General features: G+C 38.4%; 1 protein-coding gene across 1 annotated transcript in view; it reads left to right on the forward strand.

The window, feature by feature from the left end:
* The window catches only part of PDE3A (phosphodiesterase 3A), a 365,582-nt gene extending 355,125 nt beyond the window's left edge, over positions 1–10,457 (forward strand). Inside the window, exon 16 of the mRNA XM_027541471.1 lies at positions 6,475–10,457. Coding sequence (XP_027397272.1) covers positions 6,475–6,704 — 230 coding nt within the window. The 3' untranslated portion in view covers positions 6,705–10,457. The remainder of the gene's footprint in view (positions 1–6,474) is intronic.
* The last annotated feature ends 995 nt before the right edge of the window (positions 10,458–11,452 follow it).

The following is an 11,452-nucleotide window of genomic DNA, read 5'->3' on the forward strand; positions in this document are numbered from 1 at the left end:
TTTAGTGCTCAGCCTTCTTCACAATCCAACTCTCACATCCATACATGACCACTGAAGAAACCATAGCCTTGACTAAACGAACCTTTGTTAGCAAAGTAATGTCTCTGCTTTTGAATATGCTATCTAGGTTGGTCATAACTTTCCTTCCAAGGAGTAAGTGTCTTTTAATTTCATGGCTGCAGTCACCATCTGCAGTGATGAGATGGAGATGGAGCCCAGAAAAATAAAGTCTGACACTGTTTCCACTGTTTCCCATCTATTTCCCATGAAGTGATGGGACCGGATGCCATGATCTTTGTTTTCTGAATGTTGAGCTTGAAGCCAACTTTTTCACTCTCCACTTTCACTTTCATCAAGAGGCTTTTTAGTTCCTCTTCACTTTCTGCCATAAGGGTGGTGTCATCTGCATATCTGAGGTTATTGATATTTCTCCCAGCAATCTTGATTCCAGCTTGTGTTTCTTCCAGTCCAGCGTTTCTCATGATGTACTCTGCATATAAGTTAAATAAACAGGGTGACAATATACAGCCTTGATGTACTTCTTTTCCTATTTGGAACCAGTCTGTTGTTCCATGTCCAGTTCTAACTGTTGCTTCCTGACCTGCATACAAATTTCTCAAGAGGCAGATCAGGTCTTCACATTCCAGGATGTCTGGCTCTAGGTCAGTGATCACACTATCGTGATTATCTGGGTCGTGAAGATCTTTTTTGTACGGTTCTTAGGTGTATTCTTGCCATCTCTTCTTAATATCTTCTGCTTCTGTTAGGTCCATACCATTTCTGTCCTTTATTGAGCCCATCTTTGCCTGAAATGTTCCTTTGGTATCTCTAATTTTCTTGAAGAGATCTCTAGTCTTTCCCATTCTGTTGTTTTCCTCTATTTCTTTGCATTGATCACTGAGGAAGGCTTTCTTATTTCTTCTTGCTGTTCTTTGGAACTCTGCATTCAGATGTTTATATCTTTCCTTTTCTCCTTTGCTTTTCACTTCTCTTCTTTTCACAGCTATTTGTAAGGCCTCCCCAGACAGCCATTTTGCTTTTTTGCATTTCTTTTCCATGGGGATGGTCTTGATCCCTGTCTCCTGTACAATGTCATGAACCTCATTCCATAGTTCTTCAGGCACTCTATCTATCAGATCTAGGCCCTTAAATCTATTTCTCACTTCCACTGTATAATCATAAGGGATTTGATTTAGGTCATACATGAATGGTCTAGTGGTTCTCCCTGCTTTCTTCAATTTAAGTCTGAATTTGGCAATAAGGGGTTCATGGTCTGAGCCACAGTCAGCTCCTGGTCTTGTTTTTGCTGACTATATAGAGCTTCTCCATCTTTGGCTGCAAAGAATATAATCAATCTGATTTCGGTGTTGACCATCTGGTGATGTCCATGTACAGAGTCTTCTATTGTGATGTTGGAAGAGGGTGTTTGTTATGACCAGTGCATTTTCTTGGCAAAACTCTATTAGTCTTTGCCCTGCTTCATTCCGTATTCCAAGGCCAAATTTGCCTGTTACTCCAGGTGTTTCTTGACTTCCTACTTTTGCATTCCAGTCCCCTATAATGAAAAGGACATCTTTTTTGGATGTTAGTTCTAAAAGGTCTTGGAGGTCTTCATAGAGCCGGAGAGGGGCAAATTTGGTTTTAGGTCAGATTTTTGCTTAAGTTCTTACCTATATATTAATGTTGATACAGTATGAGAGGAAAACCAGATGTTGTTTTTCTTCATTATTCTATTCTCAAGTTAATTTTATTTTATTCCTCTGATGCTTATAAAAAGATTTCTATTAAAAATTCTGTGCTGACCTTGGCATTCAGAGTTAGGAGCCAAGATAGGATTCATGGATTATTTATTCATTTTCTCATTTAATAAACATGCATGATTTTTTTTTTTTTTTTCATTCAGAGAGCCAGGTAATTCGCTGTCTGACTAAGGGCTGGGCAGTTTTTCCACTGAATGTTATTGGAAAGTGTGGTCAGCTTAGCTACTGGAAAAGCTTTGTTCCCATGGGCCCTACCTGATTGCTATTTGAACTCAAATACTTTGAAACAACACACACATAATCTATGCATCAAGAATTAAAGAACCTAGGTTACGAAATTCAACAGGCTCAACCCGTCAACATTGGCTTTAGCAACAAATGCTAAATATCCATTTTGTCTCTGTTCTGTAGAGTTGGGTGGCCATAGTGACTCCCAGATTCTAATGTGTTACTCTCCTGATATTCCCTTTTTTAATCATGCTCACTAAAGTGGGAATGAGAATTCTGTGGATTCTGTTTACTCATGGCTTCTAAACATCAACTGGTCACCTTATGTTAAAATTTAAGACATCATCAACAATGATTTGATAACCATAGCTTTTGAAAAATTACCTTTGAAGTTTCCCATTATAGCCAAGAAAATGATAAATATTAAGCAGCGTTAGTGTTTAGTAAAATTTGGCCACATGGAATTCTAGAAATAGAGTTGGTGACCACCCAGTTCAGCTGCCTCATTTTACAAAATCTACACTGAGTCTCAGGAGTTTAACAGACATCCCAAGGTGTAGATGGTTTCTACAGAACCAGAATGGAAACTCAGGTTTCCTCAGTTTTAACTCTATTATTACTGACTCTTAGTAATTTTAATTTCCGAATTCATAATGACTGAGATGGTTAACTTGATTTATCCTAAAATTTAGATTTCAGAAAAAAATGTAAATTAAATATGCACTGATAATTTCAGCAATCTTCCTAACTTGTGATCTCTCAGGAAATACAGAATAAAATGTTTCAATATGGTATCCTAGGGAAAGAAGGCTTTTTTTCCCTACATCATAATTAAATCTGAAAGATTCCTACAGTGAACTAAGAGGTTTCTAATGAAGTACTAAGCTGCATTTAGAATTTGAGCAATGAAAGGACCTTTGTTCTCATTTCAAAAGGTTCCAGTGCTGAACAATTTGGCTCCCAATACAGGCATATTTTAGACCACCTGCGGACTCTAATCTACGCAAATTTATTTGGTACAAACTCCCTTCTACGTCACCTTATTCAGTTTAATTCCAGAGAGGTTTACTGCTAAGGTTGAGCAGCCTTAATAAGAGAACAGCTGCTCTCATGGGGGCTGCCCTGAAAGGAAAAAGAAAAAAATGAGCTTTTGTTAGCTTCTTCCCTGTGAATTCACTGCCATGAATGTGTATACCTTTCAGACGGAATAGTCACCTTGAGCAGTAGAGTATGTCCTATGTCTGATTCAAGTCCATCCTTCAGCCGGTGATTCACCTATAAATGTCTTGACTCAAAGAATTAGGTTAAAAAGTATGTTAACATGTAAAGATTCTCAACAGTAACTGATCTGAACTTAACTGCAATAAAAACAACGTAGAAATAGACAAGGAGATAACTTTGGTAGAAGAGTAATTTTCAAGGTTTGCTCTTAAATATTAAATAGATGCATATGTTTTATTGGCTTCTATAGAAAGAATTCAGATTGTTTTAAATTTTAGTTTATTTCCCTTGTTGAGAATCTTATAATTGAAGAAAGTGATATTATACTCCATGCGATCTGCCTGTACACATGCCTGTCACTTACCTGGAATGCTTACTCACCCAGTATATTTCATTCTCATAATTTACACATCCTTTGGGAAAAGTCGTATCTGTTCCCTCGCAGGTTGAGTACCTGATGTTGCCATACTTTGATGTGTCAGAGAGAAATTGTGCTGCATATTCTTAAAAATGACAAGGAAGACTTTCTTCAAGACTCTTGAATAGGGTCTTGAAGAAATAGGAAATAGGAAAGAGACATTAGACTCAACTGATTGAAACAAAGGCAGGAGGGTTTTTACACACTGGGATGAGCTGGTGATAAAAGTACTAAAGGACCTTAAGGGGAGTTGGTCAATGTGATTAGGCCACTTGTGTTTGTTAATTGATTCTTATTGAAGTTAGGCTCCTTCCCTCCCATGGAGATGTGGGGGAAGGGACCCTGTCTTCCTGAATAATTGCATTTCAAAGGATTGGCTCTCAGGTCCTTGAGAAAAATGTTTCTGGGTTGTCAAACTACTGAGGCTGGGAGATTTATCTACACTACATAGGAGCAGAGCAAGAAATTGCAGTTACAAGTTTTATAAAGTAGATGCTTTAAGGAAAAAGAGATCAGGGTCCTAGAGTCTGGTAGAAACCTGTCTAAAGTTTAATGAACATGAGGGAAACATTAAGGCTCTCTTGATCACTATGCTGCTGCTGCTGCTAAGTCGCGTCAGTTGTGTCCAACTCTGTGCGACCCCATAGACGGCAGCCCACCAAGCTCTCCCGTCCCTGGGATTCTCCAGGCAAGAACACTGAAGTGGGTTGTCATTTCCTTCTCCAATGCATGAAAGTGAAAAGTGAAAGTGAAGTCGCTCAGTCGTGTCCGACTCTTAGCGACCGCATGGACTGCAGCCCACCAGGCTCCTCCGTCCATGGGATTTCCAGGCAAGAGTACTGGAGTGGGGTGCCATCGCCTTCTCCCTTGATCACTATAGGTCTATCATAAAACATAGCATGTGTATTTCAGTTTTGGTCTTCTGGGCCCTCCCTCCTATAGATGGTAAGCTCCTTCAAGGCAAACACTGAGACTCATTGGTTTTTATTTCTATAGCATCCAGAAAACTGCCATATCAGATCCTGTGTGTCATGCTCTGTTGCTAAGTCGTGTTCCACTCTTTGTGACCCCCGTGGACTGTAGCCCACCAGGCTCCTCTGTCCATGGGGTTTCCCAGGCAAGAATACTGGAGTGGGTTGCCATTTCCTTCTCCAGGGGATCTTCCTGACTCAGAGATCAAACTCACATCTCCTGCATTGCAAGTGGATTCTTTACCACTGAGCCACTAGGGAAGCCCTGCTTGTCAGTTAGCAGGTGGTAAATATAAGCTTATTCATATCATGAATAATATAATTAATATAGAAAATATTTTTTAATTCTTGCTTATGACTATGTGTATCCATTCCCCCTGTCATTCATTCAACTAATTTCCTTATGTGTCTCTATGGTTCAAAAAAAACTTAATTTAATATCCTTTTTCTTAACTGTTTTTATTTTTATTTTTATTTTTTAATTTTATTTTATTTTTAAACTTTACATAATTGTATTAGTTTTGCCAAATATCAAAACTGTTTTTAAAATTGATCTTAACATTTTATAAAGTACAAGAAAAAAATTTTTAATAAAATTGTTGAAGGAATTATCAACATTTCCACAAAAATTTTGGTTGATGGCATATCTCATAGCCATCTGCTTTGTTTGTTTGTTGTTACTATTTGTTTCTTTTTCCTTCCAGATTATACATGATAAATCATTACTGTTTCATTAAGTACCCTCAAATTGCCTTGCAGATCATCCTGGTAACTTGTATTGTTAACTGTTTAATATAGTCTCAAATCAGAATTTGCTGTGAACCACTTTTTCTTACCTTTATTATGTTTATCACTTTATTATGTCAGCACTTCACCATTTACTTGGTACTGTGGAAGAGAAACTAGAAAGAACATAATTCACTTAGTAAAACGTCTGTCCATGGAGAAGTTTACAGTCCAACATGAGAATCTTTGCCTAACTTCCAAATTCTCAGCCCGTGTCTAAAATGATCACTCAAAAGAAGGCACATTGTAATCTGGTTGCTTAGACAAGAACAGCTGCCTGCTTACGCTCTCTGCTTGGAGATTTGCCAGTCCCTGCATGTTCAACATATTCCCCAAATCTGCTTCTCACCTATTGTCTCCTTTCTCAGTTCATCTTGTCACTCACCTGTTCACATCAGAAAGCTCAGGGTTGTCTATGATTCCTCCCTTTTTTCCTCACAGTTGCCAAGTCCTGTTAATTATACCTCACAAATGTATCTCACATTTACCTATGCAACTTCATTTCCATTATCCTGATCCTAGTCCAAGCCACCATCATTATGAAGCATCCTCCCAGCTAGGTCATTTCCCTCTCTTCCTGCCACACTTTAAAGACTTTTTACAACTCAGTATAATTGTCCCTATTTGCTTACTCTCTATCTTACCATTGGAATCAAAGCTCACTGCTTAAGAGTTCGAAATTAATTTTTTTTTAGTCTACAGGAAGCATAACAGTACTATCAAAAGTGTCTTTTAAAAAAACTTTTATGAGTTGAATTGGTTGACAAAGCAAAGAACAATGTAACAAAAAATTACCCCAATAATCTAGGTGGAAATCTTGAGAGCCTGAATAGAGTGGGAGTAATAATTCCAAGATACAAACAGAACCTTGTATTGGATATTACCAGATGTCAAATACTGTTCACAGTACATCTCAAGGATACAGTAATGCTTCTTGCCATCTTCCTCTTACTTCCCCACTCTCAAAAATGATTATTATATACACATCAAGTGTATACATATCATTTGGTACTTAACTCCTATGAATAAGATGGAAAAACTGCCATGTACTTAACACACAAATAAGTAGTCTAATTTGGTGCTTTCTCAGGAAAGAAAATTTTCAAAAGGAGGAAAGTCTACTGTCAAATTACTCAGCACCTCCTGCAGAACCACAAGATGTGGAAGAAAGTCATTGAGGAGGAACAGCGGTTGGCGGGCATAGAGGACCAGTCCCCCCAGCAGCATCCCTCAGAACAGATCCAGGCCATCAGGGAAGAAGACGAAGAAAAGGGGAAGCAGAAAGGAGAGGAGACCCCAGCCCCAAAGCCAAACCAGTGACAATGGATAGGATGAGCTATGTTTCCAAACAGAGTTACTTGTCACACAGACTCTTTTCAAGCCAGCACAATACTTAGACACAACACTGTAGAAATACAAGAAGATGGGCAAATGGCTACGGCATTTTGGGATTCTTCGCATTTTATGTGTTTATTTTTACAGTGAGGTACATGACTTAAAAAACTCTCGCTCAGAGAAGCTTTCACATTGTAACACCAGCTTCCAAGGATTTTTTTTTTTTAAAGGAAGAAGTATATATGTGTGTGTGTATATAAGCTGTCACGTAGATCCATGTAAAACATATTCACAGACACACATGCAAACACAGACACACTGAAAGCTGGGATTCCTGGCCCCACAATTTAGTAACATTCATATTAAGATATATAGTGGTCACTGTGATATAATAAATCATAAAGGAAAACAAATGAAGGAAAACAAATCACAAAGGAGATGGTGCGGCTTAGCCCAGAAGCAGTACAGCAAATGAAGTTATGACTAAGGAGCGTTTGCTCTTAGTCCTGAGGGATGAAAGCTCCAGAGCGTTGTTTGAATTCTGATACATCCTGCCAACATTGTATGCGTGTGTGTGAGAGAGAGACAGAAGTGATGCTCAGGTGTATGTACATTTGTGTGCACTAAAGAGAGAATTGGCTTTGGTGGTTCACAGCATGGCTGCAGCAGACGACTCAGCACAGGTGAACAAACAGGATGAAGTGCACTCTGGAGTGTCTCCGCCTCTATCTGGCTTCAGTAGAAGCCCCTCTGCAGACGGAGGGAATTAGCAGGATGAGGGAGGGACAGGGCCACAGGTCTGGTTCTCCTGCCGTCACCAGCCTTAAGCCCGGAAGACCGAGGCATTTTCCAGTCTAGTCGCCGAATGAATGTATACGAGCTGTTTGTGAGTATGTCTGCCATTCACCTAAGATCAATTCGCCATGGAAGGGGATGGCATTCTTTACACAGAAACACCTCAGAAGGAGCTGGAGTCAGGTCTTTTCATCAGGTGAGAATACTAAAAGGTAGCCAGAGAAGACCTGGGAAACGACTCTTCACTGGGCTCTCCCATGTCTTAATTTGCTGCAAAATGTGTGGTAGGAAAAGAAAGAAAGGAAGGCAAACAGAAACCCACTCTGGGATAGACGGTGAGAGATGAAGGGGAAAATTTTCAACCTAGGGTATGGTATTTATTGACATAGTGAAAGCCTGATTCTTGGCGGCCGTTGAAGGTTGACTTTTAGTTGGCTAAAGTTGCACGGACAACCCTGTTGTATTCCATGAGGGGTGTGATGGGGTGGCTTGTATCTGCAGCCTGGCCCATTGTCATGTTTCTTTTGGCAGGGAGGACTCGAGAGGGATTTGGGGGATTGGGCCTATCATTGAAAGTCTTTTTTTTGTTTGTTTTTGGTTTGTTTATCTACACTTGTTTATGTTGTGAGCCAAACCTCTATTTAAAAAAGTTGATACTCACTTTCAATATTTTATTTCATATTATTATATATTTGTCATTAATAGTTATCTTGATGTAAATATAAAGATTTGTGTTTCTGTAGATAGTTAACTTTTTTTTTTAAGGGAAAAGGGAAACATTTTTATAAAGTTCTATTTTAATCACCATTTTTATACATTGTAGCTATCTCCAAACCCAGTAAGAGTGATGGTTCATTTGCATGAGGTCTATGAACACCCACTCATCTACCTGTTCTAATTTAAATAATCATCTGATACAGTTATTTTATGCCAATTAAATGAGGATGCTGCAAACAACGTTTTTTCACTAGTAAGTAACTTCCGGTAACTCTTGGATCCGTGTCTCCCAAGCAAAAGACCGTCTTAATCCCGAATGTTTATAATCAGTGTCCCTTTCTTCCCAAGACTTTTTGCTCATAACTTTTCCTTCAGTACAGCACTATATTCAAGCCTGTTCATCATCTAAACAACCTTAGCTTCCAGTAAATCTAACTTGTAATTTCTACTTTTTATTTCCTCTGAAATCATAGAAAAGAGTGTTTACATTGAAATGCCTTTGTTTCTCACGAATGGATACTCTTCCCTTCTAAAACAATGATTATACAATAATCCATGGCATTCTTAAAGTAAAGCAAACATAGTACATTCAAAAATAAAGTTTCAAGGCAACTTTCCCAATAAGTAGGAAAATATGAAAATGATCAGATGGATGTAGGTTCTACCTAAATGAGATTTATTTTTTTTTAGTCAATACCAGGTCTTCATTATTTAGGACTTACTGAGTATTTTCCCCCTTGTCTTGCCTGTGTGTCCCTATGTTTGCAAAACTTACTGTGAGTCAAATACATTTCCCAAGCAAATTTAACTATTTTCCTTTCGTTGCAAATAACAGAAGGATTTAGAAAAGCACTTATATTCACATGCCTCTTATATCTAATTACTTAACAAAGTTAATCTTTTCCCCTGCTCCAAATACCATAAATATAAAAGTCAAGGGGAAAAAAAGGTGTTGAGCAAGTTGAATGGCAGCAAAATACTTCTAAATTCATAACCGTGTATTGGTGGTTTCATCAAAGCTCGGTAACCCCAGCTAGGAGCCAACCTGGCTGCCAGAGTAGACGTCTAAGCACGTGGCCTGATTTTCGTTTTGTTTAAAGTACGTGAAATAATGATAGCTGAAGCAGTGAGAACCTCTTCATTCCAGAACTGTGCTCATTAGTCCAGGCAGATTAACCATTTGATCTTCCAAGATAAATTGCCCATGTGTTAAAGCTAAAAGTCAGTTCAAAAAAAGGAATGGAGATTCATCAAGTGTGTAACTTTCATACGACCCCTACCTACATCCCAAAGGATGCCGAGGGACATGAAAAGATACTTTCTGCTAGTGATGGTCTCCCTGTCCTTGGCGACAGCAATATTACAGTGTTCCCTTCCAGCTCCAAAGCTTACTTCCTGTGGTGCCATTGTATTTGTTGCAACTTACTACATTTTTATATGAGCCTAATTATAGGTGCCATTAGATAAACTCAGGTCTTACAAATGAAGGAACGTCCAGCCCTCTTACGGAAAAGGAGAATTGTATGGACAGCCATGAAGTTAATGGTAGGAAAAGTAGGAATTGGTTACCTTGATGCTTGTGGTCGCTCCCTGTTCAGTAAAAGACCAGGTATACTAAATATGTCACCAGTATCATTTCCTGCATGCTGATAGAATGTCTTTCTGGTTATCAATCTAAGCCAACCCTGAGGATATATTGTTTCCTTGGTGAAAACACCACTTTAGCATATTTTTAAACTATAATTTGTTTTTGTAATTTACATAAGACCTGGTTTTGCTCTTAGTCGAAAATGAAGACAGTAGCTCTGTACAGGGATTTATCTATGTTGGTCTTCATCTGAGAAGTGAAGGAATTTCCTCATGTTATGTTTAAGAAAATATCTACTTTCTAAACACAAAAATCCCCATTATGTCTGTTCTGTTTTGATGGAATTCCTGAACAAATCCTAACCATTGCAGTCCCAGTAAAACTAAAGATAAGGCATTGTATGTCAAGTAGGCTTCATTGCACGTATGTATTGTCATTTCCTCACGCCCTTGCCTCTCTACAATTTGCAGTGTCCCGTGTCACCTTCCCAGAGAACTTTCATTGAAGGTAAAAGCTGTGCAAAAGGCATGAGACTCAGGCCTATTCTTTGTCTAAATGATGAAAAAAATATAAATTATTTTCTAAGTAATAAAGATATGAAAATTATCATTGTAAATAAAGTCTAAAGTTTGAAACAACTGCTTTTCAAATGTGAACTATTTGTGTTATGAACAACTGGCAAATGATGAGTTAAAAAAACATTTCTGCTTTAGGAGGTATTTTGGGTGCTTTCATGTTAGTATAGGGATCTCTACTGTCCTTGTCATTTACAAAATTTCTAAAATAATAGTGAAAGCCACAATAAGGGTCTTATAATCCTACTCTTCCATTCTAAGTCTGATTCCTGCTTAATACTTTTCCTTTTTTCAAACTGGCAGAAGACTCCAGTAAAACAGAGTCTGTACACTTTCATAGTCTAGAGTGAATAAAATTCTCCATATAATAATCAGCTAGTGAGTGTGGGGGAAAAAAAATCAATAAAATTTCAAATGCTAATAGCTCACTTCCCGATATCTGAGCACTACAATGTCTGTATGCTCTCAGACCAAACTGAATTCCTTTCATCTGCCTTCTCTCCTAACATGCAGCAGAATACTGCATAACCATTGTTCTAGGTCATCCATTTCTCTCATGATTTCGCTATGAAATAAAACTATGACCTTGCTGATACTGTCTGTCCATCCAAATGGAACTCTAGGAGACCAAGGTCTTTCCTGGTGGTCCAGTGGTTAAGATTCCACACTTCCAATGCAGGGGGTTGTGGTGTGGGTTCGTTCCCTGGTCGGCAAAGAAAGATCCCACATGCTGCACTGCATGACCACACTCCCCCCACCCCCTGCCAAAACAGAACAATTGGCCATTTTAGGTGACAAACATTCTGGAATTAAACCATGCTTAGCATTTCTAATCAGAGGGAAATATACCAGTTTTAGGTCTTATATTCTTTTGTTCCTCCAGAAAATACTCAAATTCTTATTGTGAATTTGAGGATAAAGTAATTAAGCACTGAGTCAAAGAACAAGCAGTGCATTAGATAATGAATTTAAATTGAGGTTTGCATAAGTATTTGTGGCTTGTCACGAGTGAGCCATGGCTAGGGAGGAACAAGGACATGTTTTTCAATCTATATTAT

Source organism: Bos indicus x Bos taurus, chromosome 5, assembly GCF_003369695.1.
Source record: "Bos indicus x Bos taurus breed Angus x Brahman F1 hybrid chromosome 5, Bos_hybrid_MaternalHap_v2.0, whole genome shotgun sequence".
In the NCBI taxonomy this organism is placed as follows: domain Eukaryota; kingdom Metazoa; phylum Chordata; class Mammalia; order Artiodactyla; family Bovidae; genus Bos; species Bos indicus x Bos taurus.